The following is a 21,731-nucleotide window of genomic DNA, read 5'->3' on the forward strand; positions in this document are numbered from 1 at the left end:
AATTAATACGTATTGTGTTTAGTGGCGTGAGGAAGGGCTTTGTTAGCCTTCCACAACATTTTTTTTTTATCAGTTCTTACTTTACCAAATGCACTTATCTTTAGTATATGGTTGTTTGGTGTGACTGTGACTAGTTTCTATGTGTTTTGTACATTGTTCAAGATATGTAGATGTTATAGTTGTGTGTCTGAGTGTAGCACTTTGTGCTATGTGCTTTCTTGAAATCAGTGTTGTTAAGTAAATCTTTCATGTTAATATTAAACATGTCTAGGAGCAATGAAGGAATCAGATTTATTGCTGTTGACAGTTTCCTCCACTGTCTTGTTGCTAGGAATGCTATGAGAATAGTCAGTTGTGAGGTAGTCACCATGCTGAAATAAACCTGATGCCCTGGAAAAATGCCTAGCTGGTGATCAAGAAAACAGACAAAACATGATGGGGGATACCTGGAATCCACCCTGATCAACACAAAATGCTGTTAAACAGAATCGGAAAACTTTCAGCTTAGCAAAGCTCATAGCTTTACTCATGTTATAATATAAATTCATACGTAATTCACTTCCGATTCATACTCTCACAAGGTATAGTAGGCCTCTTACTGGCTGCTCACTGGCCACACCTTGGTTTTACTTCCCAGGCCACTCTCCTGCTCATCCCTGACTTTATAATTGTATACATATGCTTGTTGTTTATCATTTTGTAATGACTTAAAAAAGCTTGTTAACATAGGTGAATAGTCTCAAGAGTTCTGTACTGCATTGGTGTCTGTTTTTACCATGCTGAAACTGTTCAGCTTAAGTTTTGAGGTCTGGAAGGCCGAACAGCCCATTTGATACATATGTTCATAACTAATTTCACAGTCCAGTAAGCTCTGATTAAACTTGAGATTTTTAATTCTTTCAATTTAGCTCAGAGAGATCACGTTCTTCAAACTATTCATTACCATTTTATCCCTTTACCCATTAATCCAACCATGTTAAAGCATCTACAGAAACTTTTCTTTTGATGAAAACAAAATGAGTCATGTGAAGGTATCTCTCAGTGTGACCTTGTCCTTCTTCTGCCTAATCATTAAAGAAGTCCAGCTATCATAACATCTGACTCCTGGATAATGTCACTGACTGGCACCATAAAATCTATGCTACAGGACATCAGGAAAATCAGAGTTCATGGAGAGAATCTAGTTATCAAACCCCCTCCAAATGTGAAACTGTTTATTCCTACCAGCACCACACTGTTCAAGTCACATTTACCTGGGTAGGAATGCAGGTCATTCACCCTCGTCTGTTTTAAGCAGCTTCATTGCTTTAATGCAGAGTTAAGTATACAGTACGGTAATGTGCAAACGAGAGTGCTTAGTAGTGCCAGAATTTGGGGGATGAGCAAGAAAGATCATTTCATAATTTTTTTTTATAGAAGTTTTATTGTAATGTGTGTAAGTATGCTAATTCTTTTCTCAGTTTGGCAGTGCAGGTGGGTGCTCAGCTGGGGAGGATCAGGGTGGAGGTGGGTGCTGCAGCAGTGGCGGTGGAGGTAGCAATACTGACAACCCTCCAGTCTCCAGCCCATCTACCGCCAACAGTGGTGGTGGCTGTGGTGGAACTGGCACACAGCTTAGTTCACAAAAGGAGGGATCTCAGCACACGCAACCTACCACTGCCATCCAGCACACTTCCTCAGCCCCTGCAGCAAAAGACCTCAGCATAAAGGGCATGAAGGTGAGTATTAGGTTGGCAAGGAAACATTCTATAAACAGGTGAATGGTGAAAAATAATAAAATGGTGCATAATACTGTACCTGGCCAGTTTTTCACTAACTTAATGACAGGCCAAAAATATCCATAGTATATAATACAGCAGTGCACGAAGTGGAACAATTTATAAAATATTGGACTGAGATAAAGGTTTTCACCATTTTTCTCTATTCATGCTGTTATTACCTGTTTGTCATTATCTAGTAAAGTTAAAATAGCTCATCATAAAAGGTGACTGAAGTGCTGGGAGCAAGGGGCTGGTAAGCCCTTCTCCTGTATGTAATTAAATTCAAAAACAGCTTTTTCAAGTCAGGATGTTTGAATGTGCGTGGATGTAGTACAAGAGATAGAGTTGATCGTTAATGTCCGGCAAACCAGACTTTAGTCCTGAAGGTGAGAAGTACAGTGCCTGCGCCCTGAAGGAGAGATGTTGATATACAGTGGACCCTCGACCAACGATATTAATCCGTTCCTGGGAGCTCATCGTTAATCAAAATTATCGTTAGTCGAGTTGATTTTCCCCATAAGAAATAATGAAAATCAAATTAATCCGTGAAAGACACCCAAAAGTATTGAAAAAAAAATGTTTTTACCACATGAAATATTAATTTTAATACACACAAACTGAAGAAGACATGTACAATTACATGACACTTACCTTTATTGAAGATCTGGTGATGATTGATGGGATGGGAGGAGGGGAGACTGTGGATGGTGTTAGTGTTTAGAAGGGGAATCCCCTTCCATTAGGACTTGAGGTAGCAAGTCCTTTTCTGGGGCTACTTCCCTTCTTCTTTTAATGCCACTAGGACCAGCTTGAGAGTCACTGGACCTCTGTCGCATAACATATCTGTCCATAGAGGCCTGTACCTCCCGTTCCTTTATGACATTCCTAAAGTGTTTCACAACATTGTCAGTGTCACAATTAAACACTTGTTCAGGTTTCAATTCTTCACTGTCTGTGTACTCCTTGAATTCCTGCACATATTTTTCAGCTGCTTTTTGGTCCAAACTGGCAGCCTCACCATGCCTTATCACACTATGTATGCCACTACAATTCTTAAATCTCTCAAACCAACCTTTGCTGGCCTTAAATTCACTCGCATCACCACTACTTGCAGGCATTTTTCTAATTATTGCCGTTTTCTTGTCCACAATAGTAGTGATGGTTGATTGGGGTTTTGTGTACAACCTGGCCAGCTCGGAGACACACACTCCACTTTCATACTTAGCAATGATCTCTTTCTTCATATCCATAGTAATTCTCACCCTTTTTGCTGTAGGGTTGGCACTAGAAGCTTTCTTGGGGTCCATGGTGACTTATTTTACAGGTGCAATCACTAAAAACCCTGTGATAATATGAAATGTTCCGATTGTATGTTTGGATGGGACCGCGGTGGCTGGCTGGCTTGTAAACACTGGCCACAAGTGGACGCATCTCAGACGAAACGAATCGTGTTAGTCGAGTTTTTTAGCGTTAGTCGAGGCAAAATTTTTGCATTAAAATGTATCGCTAGCCGGATTTAACGTTAGACGATGCCATCGTTGGTCCACTGTATTGCAGTTTTTTAACTGTCGTGTAGGCATGCCTCTGGCAAGACAATAATAGAGTGAATGATGATGAAAGTGTTTCTTCTTTTTCAGGTCTCACTGCCGATGTATTAACCCTTAAACTGTCCAAGTGTAGATCTGTGTTCGCTCACGTAGCGCTCCGAACATAGATCTATGTTTTTTGCATTCTTTCTTATGGAGAAAATGAAGGTTGGAGCACTATGCGCACAAACATAGATCTACGTTTGGACAGTTTAAGGGTTAATAAAAAAAAAGTGAATGAAAAGAAGTTCGATGTCTTGCTTTAAGGAAAACAAAGCTGAAGGGGTTGAAAGATTTTCAGTGAGGAGCTGCAAGGAGTAGGATTAGGTCAGGAGTATCTGAGAGAGTTAGAGCTAAGGAAAGGGTAGCAATAATGTTGAAGGATCAGTTATGGAAGGAGAATAGGGAATATAAATGCATAAATTCAAGGATTATATGGATTAAAATAAGGGTCGGATGCACCTGGAGAAAAGAGGAGTGTAGAGGAGAAAGAGATTTTGTGAATGTTAAGTGAGTGTTTGGGAAGTTTTGAACCAAGTGAAAGGGGAGTTGCAGTGGGGACATGAATGTTATAGTGGGTGAACAGTTATAAAGGGTGTGGTAGGTAAGTTTGGGGTGCCAGGTGTAAATGATAATGGGAGCCTTTGATTGAACTTTATATAGAGAAGGGTTTGGTAATAGGTAATACAAATTGCAACAAAAAGAGGGTAAATAAGTACTTGAGATATGATGTAAGTTGACCACCACTAATCTGGCATCATTGGAACCATTAAATTCTTTACGAAACTCATGTACTGGTCTGCTAGAGTTAACTGCACTCAGTAAGCGCCTCATAAAATAGGTGCAATACTTACACTAGCCGAAATTAGTGCCAGATTAATGATGGAACTGGATTAATGATGCTGGATCAGTGATGGCCGACCTGTAGCAGATACAAGTTGATGGTTAGACCTCTGGATGTGCATGTTTAGAGAGGCAACATATATTAAATTTTTCTCAGTTTAAGACTGTGGCCTCTTGTTCTTCTTGTTATTGATGCTAAAAATTCTTATTGTCTCTTTTATCGTATCTTTTTATAATCTTGCGTGGTGTTTCATGTCCCTGTTTAAAAATAAAATTTAAAGTTAGATTTTTTTTGGCATCATTGAATTTATGGGATAAGAGCTTTTATCGTACCTCATCTCATTTCAAAGCCTAGCTTGGCGGCATGTAATCTACAGCAATCGATTTACACCTGTGCACTGTATGTAATAACTGCCAGGTGAACAGGGGAAGCAGGTGTAAAGGGAGTTTTCTATATGAATTTACCTGCCTGGAAATGAGCTGGGGTCTCTGATTTTGTAATACTTACTATAGTCACTTATTTTTTTTTTCATATAGGAAAAAAAGGCTTCCACAAACTCGTTGGGGTCTGGGGACAGCAGCCATGTAAAAGTTGTGCGGGTTATTGTTGATGACTCCAAGCCCAAGCCTACGACTAAGAAGAACAAGCCCATACAAGCTGATTTGGATGTTTCTAAGGAATTCAACAGGTTGGTTATTGGTACACACTACACTGTTACTGGATACAGTACAGTCTATTTATGCTTTGAAGAACCTGCTGTAGAAAATTATTTCAGATTTTTTGGTTAGGAATGTATAATTTTTTGTGTAATTACACTTTGGTCACACTTCATAGACACGCACATGCATATATATATATACATACATCTAGGTTTTTCTCCTTTTTCTAAATAGCTCTTGTTCTTTTTTATTTCTTCTATTGTCCATGGGGAAGTGGAAAAGAATCTTTCCTCCGTAAGCCATGCGTGTCGTATGAGGCGACTAAAATGCCGGGAGCAATGGGCTAGTAACCCCTTCTCCTGTATACAATTACTAAAAAAGAGAAGAAGAAAAACTTTATAAAACTGGGTTGCTTAAATGTGCGTGGATGTAGTGCGGATGACAAGAAACAGATGATTGCTGATGTTATGAATGAAAAGAAGTTGGATGTCCTGGCCCTAAGCGAAACAAAGCTGAAGGGGGTAGGAGAGTTTCAGTGGGGGGAAATAAATGGGATTAAATCTGGAGTATCTGAGAGAGTTAGAGCAAAGGAAGGGGTAGCAGTAATGTTAAATGATCAGTTATGGAAGGAGAAAAGAGAATATGAATGTGTAAATTCAAGAATTATGTGGATTAAAGTAAAGGTTGGATGCGAGAAGTGGGTCATAATAAGCGTGTATGCACCTGGAGAAGAGAGGAATGCAGAGGAGAGAGAGAGATTTTGGGAGATGTTAAGTGAATGTATAGGAGCCTTTGAACCAAGTGAGAGAGTAATTGTGGTAGGGGACTTGAATGCTAAAGTAGGAGAAACTTTTAGAGAGGGTGTGGTAGGTAAGTTTGGGGTGCCAGGTGTAAATGATAATGGGAGCCCTTTGATTGAACTTTGTATAGAAAGGGGTTTAGTTATAGGTAATACATATTTTAAGAAAAAGAGGATAAATAAGTATACACGATATGATGTAGGGCGAAATGACAGTAGTTTGTTGGATTATGTATTGGTAGATAAAAGACTGTTGAGTAGACTTCAGGATGTACATGTTTATAGAGGGGCCACAGATATATCAGATCACTTTCTAGTTGTAGCTACACTGAGAGTAAAAGGTAGATGGGATACAAGGAGAATAGAAGCATCAGGGAAGAGAGAGGTAAAGGTTTATAAACTAAAAGAGGAGGCAGTTAGGGTAAGATATAAACAGCTATTGGAGGATAGATGGGCTAATGAGAGCATAGGCAATGGGGTCGAAGAGGTATGGGGTAGGTTTAAAAATGTAGTGTTAGAGTGTTCAGCAGAAGTTTGTGGTTACAGGAAAGTGGGTGCAGGAGGGAAGAGGAGCGATTGGTGGAATGATGATGTAAAGAGAGTAGTAAGGGAGAAAAAGTTAGCATATGAGAAGTTTTTACAAAGTAGAAGTGATGCAAGGAGGGAAGAGTATATGGAGAAAAAGAGAGAAGTTAAGAGAGTGGTGAAGCAATGTAAAAAGAGAGCAAATGAGAGAGTGGGTGAGATGTTATCAACAAATTTTGTTGAAAATAAGAAAAAGTTTTGGAGTGAGATTAACAAGTTAAGAAAGCCTAGAGAACAAATGGATTTGTCTGTTAAAAATAGGAGAGGAGAGTTATTAAATGGAGAGTTAGAGGTATTGGGAAGATGGAAGGAATATTTTGAGGAATTGTTAAATGTTGATGAAGATAGGGAAGCTGTGATTTCGTGTATAGGGCAAGGAGGAATAACATCTTGTAGGAGTGAGGAAGAGCCAGTTGTGAGTGTGGGGGAAGTTCGTGAGGCAGTAGGTAAAATGAAAGGGGGTAAGGCAGCCGGGATTGATGGGATAAAGATAGAAATGTTAAAAGCAGGTGGGGATGTAGTTTTGGAGTGGTTGGTGCAATTATTTAATAAATGTATGGAAGAGGGTAAGGTACCTAGGGATTGGCAGAGAGCATGCATAGTTCCTTTGTATAAAGGCAAAGGGGATAAAAGAGAGTGCAAAAATTATAGGGGGATAAGTCTGTTGAGTGTACCTGGTAAAGTGTATGGTAGAGTTATAATTGAAAGAATTAAGAGTAAGACGGAGAATAGGATAGCAGATGAACAAGGAGGCTTTAGGAAAGGTAGGGGGTGTGTGGACCAGGTGTTTACAGTGAAACATATAAGTGAACAGTATTTAGATAAGGCTAAAGAGGTCTTTGTGGCATTTATGGATTTGGAAAAGGCATATGACAGGGTGGATAGGGGGGCAATGTGGCAGATGTTGCAAGTGTATGGTGTAGGAGGTAGGTTACTGAAAGCAGTGAAGAGTTTTTACGAGGATAGTGGGGTTCAAGTTAGAGTATGTAGGAAAGAGGGAATTTTTTTCCCAGTAAAAGTAGGCCTTAGACAAGGATGTGTGATGTCACCGTGGTTGTTTAATATATTTATAGATGGGGTTGTAAGAGAAGTAAATGCGAGGGTCTTGGCAAGAGGCGTGGAGTTAAAAGATAAAGAATCACACACAAAGTGGGAGTTGTCACAGCTGCTCTTTGCTGATGACACTGTGCTCTTGGGAGATTCTGAAGAGAAGTTGCAGAGATTGGTGGATGAATTTGGTAGGGTGTGCAAAAGAAGAAAATTAAAGGTGAATACAGGAAAGAGTAAGGTTATGAGGATAACAAAAAGATTAGGTGATGAAAGATTGAATATCAGATTGGAGGGAGAGAGTATGGAGGAGGTGAACGTATTCAGATATTTGGGAGTGGACGTGTCAGCGGATGGGTCTATGAAAGATGAGGTGAATCATAGAATTGATGAGGGAAAAAGAGTGAGTGGTGCACTTAGGAGTCTGTGGAGACAAAGAACTTTGTCCTTGGAGGCAAAGAGGGGAATGTATGAGAGTATAGTTTTACCAACGCTCTTATATGGGTGTGAAGCGTGGGTGATGAATGTTGCAGCGAGGAGAAGGCTGGAGGCAGTGGAGATGTCATGTCTGAGGGCAATGTGTGGTGTGAATATAATGCAGAGAATTCGTAGTTTGGAAGTTAGGAGGAGGTGCGGGATTACCAAAACTGTTGTCCAGAGGGCTGAGGAAGGGTTGTTGAGGTGGTTCGGACATGTAGAGAGAATGGAGCGAAACAGAATGACTTCAAGAGTGTATCAGTCTGTAGTGGAAGGAAGGCGGGGTAGAGGTCGGCCTAGGAAGGGTTGGAGGGAGGGGGTAAAGGAGGTTTTGTGTGTGAGGGGCTTGGACTTCCAGCAGGCATGCGTGAGCGTGTTTGATAGGAGTGAATGGAGACAAATGGTTTTTAATACTTGACGTGCTGTTGGAGTGTGAGCAAAGTAACATTTATGAAGGGATTCAGGGAAACCGGCAGGCCGGACTTGAGTCCTGGAGATGGGAAGTACAGTGCCTGCACTCTGAAGGAGGGGTGTTAATGTTGCAGTTTAAAAACTGTAGTGTAAAGCACCCTTCTGGCAAGACAGTGATGGAGTGAATGATGGTGAAAGTTTTTCTTTTTCGGGCCACCCTGCCTTGGTGGGAATCGGCCGGTGTGATAATAAAAAAAAAAAAATAAAGTTTTTTAATTTATAATATGTTTGTGCTTGAATATTTATTGTTATAAGAATGGAAAAGCAACTTTTTCATAATTTGCTAAGCCAAGAATCTTCACTTTTAATATACAGTGGACCCCCGGTTAACGATATTTTTTCTCTCCAGAAATATGTTTAGGTGCCAGTACTGACCGAATTTGTTCCCATAAGGAATATTGTGAAGTAGATTAGTCCATTTCAGACCCCCAAACATACACGTACAAACGCACTTACATAAATACACTTACATAATTGGTCGCATTCGGAGGTGATCGTTATGCGAGGGTCCACTGTATTCTTATTTAGAAAATTAATGCTAAATTATTAATTATTATCCTTTTGCATAATGGATATAAGAACATAAGAGAGAAGGAACACTGCAGCAGGCCTACTGGCCCATGCAAGGCAGGTCCAATTCTCCCACCAGCTTAAGGGGGCTGTAGGGCAAATTTCGTAACTCGTTTATTTACCGTCCGATTTTCTCCAGTTTTGGTGCACAAGACAAAGTGTTCTCACTCTTTCTCGAAAATATTTATAAAAAATATACCTCAAACAACAACTGAGAAAAGACTGATTTACTGAAAATGCCCTTGATTTTGATGCAACTCTTATATGCGGCTACGTAAGGTGGTTTGGACACTTGGTGCCGAGAGAACAATGCTAATACTAATTCGGACCGTAGGATTTCCCTCTAAATACCTTATCGTTATTTCACAAAAAAATAAAGTTTGTTAGTTTCTGGAATATTGCAAAAAAATCTGCCCTTTACTCCCACATAACTCCCGAACTATTTGGAATATTTTCAAAAACTCTACGGTCAGGATAAGAGAAATCATTATTCTACAATATCTGTGAATATTATTCCATTTAATTAAGTAATAAAGGAGCCACATCGAATTATAGGTGAATAAGTTACTTCCGAGATATCGGCCGGGAACGCCGGCCGGCCCCCGTCTCAAAAAAAAAAAAAAAAAATTCGCGAAAATCGCGTTTGTTTGGGTGTATTTCTTAGTAAACTGATGTTCTAGTGCAGTTATCCTCTTCAAAACACCGTTTTCTCTTACTCAGAGACGACAGGTGACCAGTTACACTTTTATATCGAAATATTCCCGATAATCTCTGGGCCATATTATGGCCTATTTTATTCAGTCTAGAGTATATAACATGTTTGTATGTTATTTAGAGTGTTTATTATATCATATTAGATCAATTCTGATAGACAAATAAGCCGTAGAGTTGATATATAAGCTGATATAAGCGTAATAATGGGTGATTCCTGGCTGGCACCTCGAGCGGTGGCACACTGCTGAGCGTTCCCATCGGGTTCCCGGCAGTCACTAAGTCTCAGGATAAGTCCCGCCTACTGTTTTATGATGCCAAATAGTCAGTTATTATATTAGAAAGAATAATGCAAGAAAAGGCGATAAAAAACAAGAAAATAACTCCAAAAAATATATAGGCCGTGAGCAGACTCGGTACCAACATCGCCGTCACCATACCTGATATAAATGACTATAATTTCTTGTAGAAACGTCGTAGAACATTCATTCTGGTACCATTGTGTTGCCAAAGAGTTGAGCTTTTTTTCAGTATATATAACTCAATATCCATATTTTTCCGATTTTTCGGTGAGCGCGCGCGGCCAATTGCCCTACAGCCCCCTTAAGCGAATGCCTTGACCTAGTCAGGTCAGTCACATTCACTTAAGGGAGGAGCACGGCATCCGACCTAGTAACGCAAGCTAGTGAGGTCCATCTCACGCCCGCCCACACCCACTCATGTATTTATCATGTATTGCTCACCTGTTTACATACAGTGGCATTGTTACCTACATTAAAAATAGAATTGTAGCCAACAGATGTATATTGTAGTGACAAATTGATTCCACCAATTACAGTATTAAATATTTTCCTTTGTTGTTTCAAACAGGTATTGAAAGAGCATAACTTAAAATTGCATTTTATTATGTAGCAGATGTCATTCACAGATAGTAAATGCCATTAAGAAAATGTTAAAAGAATACAAATGTCTTATCTATGTTCATTGATATATCTTCTTTTTTTTTCTACCCCTTGCGGGTAGCCTCATCACAATATTGGCCAAACTTTTAAAGCATCAGGTATTTTATTCAGTTTACATATATTACTGGCCATAAGGGAAGGTTGTTTTTTCTTAAATATACCATAGTATTCCCGAAATAATACTCCCAGGTGTACGAGAGCCGAATATCCATAAAATCTTAAAAAGAATTATCAAAGTAATGGAAGAATTATTGAGGCTATCATCACTGCTGTGTTGTTCTTATTGTGACTGTTTTGAGTCAGTCTCACTGCTGTTAGACTGATTACCAGTACGCTTTTGTAAATAGTATAAAACATTTATTTTGTGATAATTTTTTAATAATAAGAACATAAGAAAGGAGGAACACTGCAGGAGGCCTGTTGGCCCATACTAGGCAGGTCCTTTACAATTCATCCCACTAACAATACAATTGCCCAACCCAATTTTCAATGCCACCCAAGAAATAAGCTCTGATGTGAAAGTCCCACTCAAATCCAACCCCTCTCACTCATGTACTTATCCAACCTAAATTTGAAACTACCCAAAGTCCCAGCCTCAATAACCCAACTAGGTAGACTGTTCCACTCATCAACTACCCTATTTCCAAACCAATACTTTCCTATGTCCTTTCTAAATCTATCTAATTTAAATCCATTACTGCGGGTTCTCTCTTGGAGAGACATCCTCAAGACCTTATTAATATCCCCTTTATTAATACCTATCTTCCACTTATACAATTCGATCAGGTCTCCCCTCATTCTTCGTCTAACAAGTGAATGTAACTTAAGAGTCTTCAATCTTTCTTCATAAGGAAGATTTCTAATGCTATGTATTAATTTAGTCATCCTACGCTGAATGTTTTCTAACGAATTTATGTCCATTCTGTAATATGGAGACCAGAACTGAGTTAAAATATCTGAAATACAAAGGCTGTTTATGTAGGGTACTGTATGTTACTGTATGGATAATTTTTTTTTTTTTAATACTAAAATGTTAAAGTACTGTTAGTTATGGCACTGGTACTTCTCAGTTTATATTCACCATAATAATTAACGTGTTATTTAAAAAAAAAAACACATATAATAGGTATTACATGACAAATTCAGACACTGTAGAATAGCTGTACAGTAAATGTATGTCATAGGTCAACCCATAGTGCCTTAAATTTAAATACCATGCAGTGTTATTTAAACATTGGTGATTTATGTCTGTAAGTTAAGGCTAAGAATAATGTTTAGTGAATTTTAAACAAAAGTGAAACAGGAGGAGGGAGGAGCAGAGGAAGGGAGGGACGTAACTGTATGTAAACATGGCAAGAGTGACAGATCAGTCACTCATTCATATTTATCACAAAATGCAAGTGTAACAATCTAACTGATGCACACTTTCTATATAGTAGATACAGTAATTACCTCATTTAATCTTGATAATGTAAACAAAGGGAAGCAGAGATTTTCTTTCTTTGAACAAACTGGCCATATCCTACCGAGGCCGGGTGGCCCTAAGGAAAAATGAAAGTTTGTAAGCGGAGATACTTCATAAATATTACTTTCCTCACAACTTGGTCAGGAAACTGCTGATTTACTTTTGGCCACCTCTGTGCTTTCAAAACTAGTGATTGCAAAAGTTTGTGTTATTGTGGAGCACATGTCTGAGTAGATAAATGGCTCTACAGTCTTGATTACAATTGGAGAAATGTATTACTAATTTAAATTTAAAATTTATAATACCAGTACAAAAAATGACAATGCTATTGATGGAGTAACTCTCGCATAGATATGGACATTTTGACTTCTGAGGTATGTGAGAGACCGCAGATATGTTGAAAAAAAAGTATGTGTGTGTATGTGTGGTTGTTATTGTTGTTGTTGAAGAGGTGGTTTGGTCATTTAGAGAGGATGGAACAAAGTAGAATGAATTGGAGAGCATATAATTCTGTAAGGGAAGGAAGGCAGGGGTATGGGTCGTCCTAGGAAAGGTTGGAGGGAGGGGGTAAAGGTGGTTATTTGGACGAGGGGCTTGGACTTCTGGCAAGCGTGCGTGAGTATGTTAGATAGTGAATGGAGATGAATGGTTTTTGGGACCTGATGAGCTGTAGAGAGTGAGTGTAGGAGATGGTACAGAAGAAAACGGGTTACTGAATTGCTTAAGAACACAAATGTGCTACAACAGAGGAAAGATAGACTTAGCCGAGAGATCACTGATTTAGAACAAAAACTTAGGATGTTATACCTCACAGAAGAAGTACAAAGGAAACAAAGGGCCATACAGGATATTGCAAGAAACCCAAAATATTTGTATTCCTATGCAAAATCCAAGCTAAGAACTACATACCTGTAGGATTGGACCACTACTGAGAGGAGATTTGTGTACTGACGATGAACAGGAAATGAGTGAAATCCTAAAGGAACAGTATGAGTCGGTGTTCAGCAACCCACTACATGGCAGCAAGGTAGAAAATGCAGAAATATTTTTCACTCCAGAAGAAGGCCACACAGACCAACTGACAATAGTACAAATCCCCTAGTTTTTGAAAAAGAAATGGAAAACATGCCCACTTACTCAGCACCTGGACCAGATTCATGGAATGCTCCATTTAAAAAGAAGTGCAAAGTACCACTAGCACGAGCCTTCAGTATTCTTTGGAGAAAGAGCTTAGATCTAGGTGAAATACCGGAGGCCTTAAAGAGTGCAAACATAACTCCTTTGCATAAGGGAGGTAATAGAGCACTAGCTAAAAATCACAGTCCAGTAGCCATAACCTCTCACATCATAAAAATCTTTGAAAAAGTGATGAGATGGCATATTACAAATTTTATGGACCAGCATAACCTGAGCCAGCATGGTTTTAGAGCAGGACGATCCTGCCTGTCACAGCTGCTGAACCACTATGACAGAATTACGGAGGCATTGAAAGACGACCAAAACGCAAATGTGATTTACACAGATTTTGCAATGGCGTTTGACGAGTGCGATCATGGAGTGATAACGCACATAATGAGGTACATGGGCATTATGGGAAAGGTAGGCAGATGGATTTTCGGGTTCCTAAAATGCAGAACACAAGAAGTAGTAGTGAAAAGGGCAAGATCCAGCATCAGCGAGGCCAAAAACTCAGTGCCCCAAGGCACTGTCCTGGCACCTCTGCTGTTTATCATCCTTATAGCACACATAGACAAAAACACCAGGCACACTTTTGTATCATCATTTGCAGATGACACTAAAATAAGCATGAAAGTCACTACGGGAGAGGACACTGAAAAAATACAGGAAGACATAAACAGGGTTTTCCAATGGGCAGTGGAGAACAACATGACAATCAGTGGTGATAAGTTCCAGCTGCTTAGGTATGGAAAAAATGAACTCAAAAGGAACACTATATACAAAATTCGAGAGGGTCACCAAATAGAACGTAAGGAACACACAAAAGACCTGGAAATAATTATGTCAGTGGACCTTTCTTTTAAAGACCATAACAAGACAAAACTTCACGACAGCCAGGAAGACGATGGGGTGGGTATTGAGAACTTTCAAAACAAGGAAAATAATGCCTGGTGACACTCTTCAAATCGCTAGTGCTCCCTCACTTAGAATATTGCTCAGTACTGACGGCCCCGTTCATAGCAGGAGAAATATTGGAGCTGGAACAAATACAGAGATCGTTTATGGCTCACATTGAGCCTATAAAGCACCTAAACTACTGGGAATGCCTGCAAGTCTTGAACATGTATTCTTTGGAGCAGAGGAGAGAGAGATACATGATAATACATACCTGGAAAATATTCAAGGGCCTGGCCCCAAATCTGCTCACTGCCATAACAACATACTGCAGTGAGAGATATGGGAGGAAGTGTAAAATAAACCCAGTGAGGAGCAGGGGTGCAGTGGGGACAATAAGGGAGCACTGTATCAACATCTGGGGTCCCAGACTATTCAACATCTTATCAGAAGATATCAGAAACACAGCTTGAATAAGTGTAGAAGCCTTCAAGAGGAAACTGGACAAGTATCTTCACCAGGTGCCAGATCAACCAGGCTGTGATGGATATGTGGGGCAGTGGGCCTCCAGCAGCAGCAGCCTGGTTGACCAGGCAAGCACCAGACAAGCCTGGCCCATGGCCGGGCTCAGAGAGTAGATTAACTCTCGAAACTCTTCAAAGATACAGCTGTTGGAGTGTGAGCAAGGTAATATTTTGTGAAGGGGTTCAGGGAAACTGGTTAGCCAAACTTGAATCCTGGAGGTGGGAAGTACAATGTCTGCATTTTAAAGGAGGGGTTTGGGATATTAACTGTTTGGAGGAACATTTAAACTGTCATATCTAAGCACATCTGAAGCACATCTAAGCACATCTGAAAGTGTTGAATGATGATGAAAGTTATTTCTTTCTTTTAGGGGTTTTTCTTTCTTTTTGGGTCACCCTGCCTTGGTGGGAAATGGCCAGTGTGTTAAAAAAAATATTTATACAGCTTCTCCTCATGTAGCATCGTACTTGTTTACCAATGACTCGGGCTTACGACGGGCTCTCTGACTTGCATACATATCTAAATAATGTATATTAAAGCTGATTTCCTCTATTCTGTTCATTACAATATACAGTACACTACTGTATACACATATAAAAATATACCAGAAATGTTATAAAATGGTGCAAAGGTGACATTAAAACAATATGAAAGATGGTTGACACAAACGCACTACCATTATAGTATGCTCCTCACTTAGCGACGAATTCGTTTACCAACGTGGTCTTAGGAATGGAACTCCGTCATTCAGTGAGGAGAGGCTGTATATATAAAACATTATCATCAGTTTTCTCATAGCATATAAATATACTGCATGTGTTGAATTTTCTTTTAAGGCCACAAGAGGGATGGCAAGAATGGGGAAGGTAAAGACTAGGGTAGGATAAAGCAGTGAAAAAAGTATGGGACAGACAGAAAGAGATAAGTAAAAAAAGTTCAGTGGCAGGAAAATTTTGAGCGAATTGTAAGGGGATAATTTTTGTCATATAGAAGTGAGTGGTATTTCATGTTTTGACTGCTGATGCAGAAAAAACTTATTACTCTTACCTGTTAGGACTGAAAAAAATACCTGTCTTATACTTGTGATTATACAGGTCCTCCATCACAAATCCGGCATCATTGGGACCTGTAGTGTACCGGATTACTGAGTTTGCCGGATTACAGAGTGGTTAAGTTAGAATACACTTAATAAAATTAACCAACTTGACTTACACAAAGTTCATTGAACATCGGCAAAAATCGAACATTTCCGCTCCTTTGAGCTCAATTTCAAGGTACTTTTCGTTATGAAAACAATCAAAACCATGTCTATTTCTGTAATATATCTTCCATTCTATCAAATGAGTCCAAAAAGATAATTTTTTTTTTTTTATCACACTGGCCGATTCCCACCAAGGCAGGGTGGCCCGAAAAAGAAAAACTTTCACCATCATTCACTCCATCACTGTCTTGCCAGAAGGGTGCTTTACACTACAGTTTTTAAACTGCAACATTAACACCCCTCCTTCAGAGTGCAGGCACTGTACTTCCCATCTCTAGGACTCAAGTCCGGCCTGCCGGTTTCCCTGAACCCTTTCATAAATGTTACTTTGCTCACACTCCAACAGCACATCAAGTATTAAAAACCATTTGTCTCCATTCACTCCTATCAAACACGCTCACGCATGCCTGCTGGAAGTCCAAGCCCCTCGCACACAAAACCTTTACCCCCTCCCTCCAACCTTTCCTAGGCCGACCCCTACTCCACCTTCCTTCCACTACAGACTGATACACTCTTGAAGTCACTCTGTTTCGCTCCATTCTCTCTACATGTCCGAACCACCTCAACAACCCTTCTTCAGCCCTCTGGACAACAGTTTTGGTAATCCCGCACCTCCTCCTAACTTCCAAACTACGAATTCTCTGCATTATATTCACACCACACATTGCCCTCAGACATGACATCTCCACTGCCTCCAGCCTTCTCCTCGCTGCAACATTCATCACCCATGCTTCACACCCATATAAGAGCATTGGTAAAACTATACTCTCATACATTCCCCTCTTTGCCTCCAAGGACAAAGTTCTTTGTTTCCACAGACTCCTAAGTGCACCGCTCACCCTTTTCCCCTCATCAATTCTATGGTTCACCTCATCTTTCATAGACCCATCCACTGACACGTCCACTCCCAAATATCTGAATACATTCACCTCCTCCATACTCTCTCCCTCCAGTCTGATATCCAATCTTTCATCACCTAATCTTTTTGTTATCTTCATAACCTTACTCTTTCCTGTATTCACTTTTAATTTTCTTCTTTTGCACACCCTACCAAATTCATCCACCAATCTCTGCAACTTCTCTTCAGAATCTCCCAAGAGCACAGTGTCATCAGCAAAGAGCAACTGTGACAACTCCCACTTCGTGTGATTCTTTATCTTTTAACTCCACACCTCTTGCCAAGACCCTCACATTTACTTCTCTTACAACCCCATCTATAAATATATTAAACAACCACGGTGACATCACACATCCTTGTCTAAGGCCTACTTTTACTGGGAAATAATTTCCCTCTTTCCTACATACTCTAACTTGAGCCTCACTATCCTCATAAAAACTCTTCACTGCTTTCAGTAACCTACCTCCTACACCATACACCTTCAACATCTGCCACATTGCCCCCCTATCCACCCTGTCATACGCCTTTTCCAAATCCATAAATGCCACAAAGACCTCTTTAGCCTTATCTAAATACTGTTCACTTATATGTTTCACTGTAAACACCTGGTCCACACACCCCCTACCTTTCCTAAAGCCTCCTTGTTCATCTGCTATCCTATTCTCAGTCTTACTCTTAATTCTTTCAATAATAACTCTACCATACACTTTACCAGGTACACTCAACAGACTTATCCCCCTATAATTTTTGCACTCTCTTTTGTCCCCTTTGCCTTTATACAAAGGAACTATGCATGCTCTCTGCCAATCCCTAGGTACCTTACCCTCTTCCATACATTTATTAAATAATTGCACCAACCACTCCAAAACTATATCCCCACCTGCTTTTAACATTTCTATCTTTATCCCATCAATCCCGGCTGCCTTACCCCCTTTCATTTTACCTACTGCCTCACGAAGTTCCCCCACACTCACAACTGGCTCTTCCTCACTCCTACAAGATGTTATTCCTCCTTGCCCTATACACGAAATCACAGCTTCCCTATCTTCATCGACATTTAACAATTCCTCAAAATATTCCCTCCATCTTCCCAATACCTCTAACTCTCCATTTAATAACTCTCCTCTCCTATTTTTAACTGACAAATCCATTTGTTCTCTAGGCTTCCTTAACTTGTTAATCTCACTCCAAAACTTTTTCTTATTTTCAACAAAATTTGTTGATAACATTTCACCCACTCTCTCATTTGCTCTCTTTTTACATTGCTTCACCACTCTCTTAACCTCTCTCTTTTTCTCCATATACTCTTCCCTCCTTGCATCACTTCTACTTTGTAAAAACTTCTCATATGCTATCTTTTTCTCCCTTACTACTCTCTTTACATCATCATTCCACCAATCGCTCCTCTTCCCTCCCGCACCCACTTTCCTGTAACCACAAACTTCTGTTGAACACTAACACTACATTTTTAAACCTACCCCATACCTCTTCGATCCCATTTCCTATGCTCTCATTAGCCCATCTATCCTCCAATAGCTGTTTATATCTTACCCTAACTGCCTCCTCTTTTAGTTTATAAACCTTCACCTCTCTCTTCCCTGATGCTTCTATTCTCCTTGTATCCCATCTACCTTTTACTCTCAGTGTAGCTACAACTAGAAAGTGTTCTGATATATCTGTGGCCCCTCTATAAACATGTACATCCTGAAGTCTTTTATCTACCAATACATAATCCAACAAACTACTGTCATTTCGCCCTACATCATATCTTGTAAACTTATTTATCCTCTTTTTCTTAAAATATGTATTACCTATAACTAAACCCCTTTCTATACAAAGTTCAATCAAAGGGCTTCCATTATCATTTACACCTGGCACTCCAAACTTACCTACCACACCCTCTCTAAAAGTTTCTCCTACTTTAGCATTCAGAACCCCTACCACAATGACTCTCTCACTTGGTTCAAAGGCTCCTATACATTCACTTAACATCTCCCAAAATCTCTCTCTCTCCTCTACATTCCTCTCTTCTCCAGGTGCATACACGCTTATTATGACCCACTTTTTGCATCCAACGTTTACTTTAATCCACATAATTCTTGAATTTACACATTCATATTCTCTTTTCTCCTTCCATAACTGATCCTTCAACATTACTGCTACCCCTTCCTTTGCTCTAACTCTCTCAGATACTCCAGATTTAATCCCATTTATTTCCCCCCACCGAAACTCCCCTACCCCCTTCAGCTTTGTTTCGCTTAGGGCCAGGACATCCAACCATAAAATACAACCATAAAAACCATACGAAAATATACTGCAAAGCGGCGGCTAATGGCTGAGACGTGAACTCCCTTATTTATCGTCCGTCTTTTTTATTTTTGTTGTACGTTAAGAAGCATCTTTCCAACATACATTGCCCAAGTTTCAATGAGATAGCCCAACAAACAACCGAGAAAAAAATATTTACCAAAAATCATATATGGCAAGCCCAAGCCAGGTACTGGAAATAAGTCACTTTGTCTGACTTTTTTGGGTTATCCTAGGTTCTCTATACATACACCACTATGTATGATAATCTATGTATTTGTATTTGTGTATACCTGAATAAACTTATTTACTTCTAGTCTGTCAACTGAGTACAAGAAACTGCCCATTCACTTATTTCAACTACCCAATAAAGTGGTCAGAAATTGGCTCTTTGGCCGATTTCACACAAATTTCAACAGATGCCAATTTCAAAATAGGGTCCAGAATAAACAATGCAGACCTCCCTGGCACTAAAATAAAATTTTCTCTGTTCATTAGTCACGGCTACAGGCCTTTCTTATATTACTCTTGCTTACCATTTGGAATTTTTATTCACAAAAAAATAGAATATTTACTGTTATGCAGACTGCTGCATTATTGTAATAATTGTATAAATAATGTCAACCCATTCTTGACTCCGTATTGGAATTTGGACTGGCATTTGTTTACTCTTGAGCTTCACTAAAGAATAGAACATTTTCGCTACTGTGAGAGCAATTTCAAGGTACTTTTCATCATGAAAGCAATCAAAATCATATCTATTTCTGTAATATATCTTTCATTCTATCAAATGAGACCGAAAAAATGAGAATACAGTGGAACGTTTCGAAAATAGGACCATTTTTTCGGACAAACTGTGTCCCTATTATCGAATGCGCCCCTATTTTCGGACTGCCGGGTACGGGACCTGTCTTCTGGCCCTCTCTGTCCGCGTCCCTATGCAGGCGCCGTGAGCAGTCTAGCTTTGTTGATGCTTGAGTGAACACTAACCTGCGCTCTCATTCACGCATTTTACGATTATTTCGTTGTATTTAGTGCTTGTGGGACTGTTAAATAAGCTGCCATGGGCCCAAAGAAACTTGCTAGTGGTACCCCTGTGGTAAAGAAAGTGAGAAACACCATAGATGTGAAGAAGGAAATAATACAGAAGTATGAGAGTGGTGTGAGACTTGTTGAGCTTGCCAGGATGTATGGGAAAAACAAGTCGACCATCGGTTCTATCCTGTCAAAGAAAGAACAAATCGAGGAAGCTGATGTTGCGAAAGGTGTTAATATAGGGAGTGGATGAGGTGCCTTCTTCAAAGATTAAGGAGATTTGTGCCAAGTGGAATGATGTCCAAATGTTTGTGCAGAAGTACCACCCTGAGCAAGCTGAAACAAGCCATCTTTGCAACAAGTTCAGTGACAGAACCATGTCCCATTTTAGGGAAATGTTAAAGAGGTGCCAGAAACAGAGGACTGTGGACAGTTATTTGGTGAGACAGGGGTCCAGTGACTCTCAAGCTGGTCCTAGTGGCATTAAAAGACAGAGAAGGGAAGTAACCCCAGAGAGGACTTTACCTGAAGTCCTCATGGAGGGGGATTCTCCTTCCAAACACTAACCCCAACTCCCTCTCTCCTCCTCCCTATCTTCCAGATGCCATCACCAATCTTCAATAAAGGTAAGTAAAAATGTTATTTTATATGTATTACTATACATAATTAAAAACTATAGTATTTGTTGTATGTAAAACTGTAATTAATCTCTCTAAAATGTATTTTTTGTGTGAATATTTTTGGGTTTCTGGAATGGATTAATTGTATTTCCATTATTTCTTATGGGAAATATTGCTTCGAATTTCAGACTTTTCGAATTTAGAACTAGCTTCTGGAACGGATTAAGTTCGATTTTTGAGGTTCCACTGTATAACCATAAAAACCATACAAAAATATACCGTGAAGCGGCCGCTAATGGCTGAGAAGTGAACTCTGCTATTTATGGTCTGATTTCTTTCATTTTTGGTGTACGTTAAGAAGTATCTTTCCATCATACATTGCCCAAGTTTCAGTAAGATAACCCAACAAACAACTGAGAAAATAATAATAATAATATCTTTATTTACTACACATACATGTACAAGGTATGCAGGCCTAGCTGACATCAGTGACATACTATTATATAGAAAGCAGCTTGTTATGCAGAGTACATATTTCAAGAAAATTAGGTCAGTGTCCCAGGATAACACCCACACTAGTCGGCTAACACCCAGGTACCCATTTACTGATGGGTAAACATAGACAACAGGTGTAAAGAAACACGCCTAATGTTTCTACCCTGGCTGGGAATCTAATATTTACCAAAAAATCATATATGGCTAACCCAAGCCAGGTACTAGAAATAAGCCACATTGACTTTTTTGGATTATCCTAGGTTCTCTGCACATATGCTGCTATGTGTGATAATCTATATAGAGAAAATAACTTTTTTGCTTCAGGATTATGGTGCAGTATGAGTGTATATCACAGTTAGCCCTGTGCTATACTCTGTTTTCTCTAATATAAGCCCCCTAGACAGGGATAGGAGAATGGTATTTGTATACCATATCCTCTTCATACCTCCGTCGAACTGCTCGGTGTTATGCAAAATATTATTTATTCTGGAGTATTTAACATGTTTTATGTTATTTATATTGTTTATTATGTCATATTAGATCAATTGTGATAGGCAAATAAGCTGTAGTGTTGATATTAG

General features: G+C 39.5%; 1 protein-coding gene across 2 annotated transcripts in view; it reads left to right on the plus strand.

The window, feature by feature from the left end:
• The window catches only part of Sur-8 (leucine-rich repeat protein shoc-2), a 102,620-nt gene that overhangs the window by 27,976 nt on the left and 52,913 nt on the right, over positions 1–21,731 (plus strand). For both annotated transcript variants that reach the window (XM_070101891.1, XM_070101890.1), the window contains 2 exons: positions 1,461–1,718; positions 4,727–4,878. In XM_070101891.1, coding sequence (XP_069957992.1) covers positions 1,461–1,718; positions 4,727–4,878 — 410 coding nt within the window. The remainder of the gene's footprint in view (positions 1–1,460; positions 1,719–4,726; positions 4,879–21,731) is intronic.

Source organism: Cherax quadricarinatus, chromosome 79 (assembly GCF_038502225.1).
Source record: "Cherax quadricarinatus isolate ZL_2023a chromosome 79, ASM3850222v1, whole genome shotgun sequence".
Taxonomy (NCBI): domain Eukaryota; kingdom Metazoa; phylum Arthropoda; class Malacostraca; order Decapoda; family Parastacidae; genus Cherax; species Cherax quadricarinatus.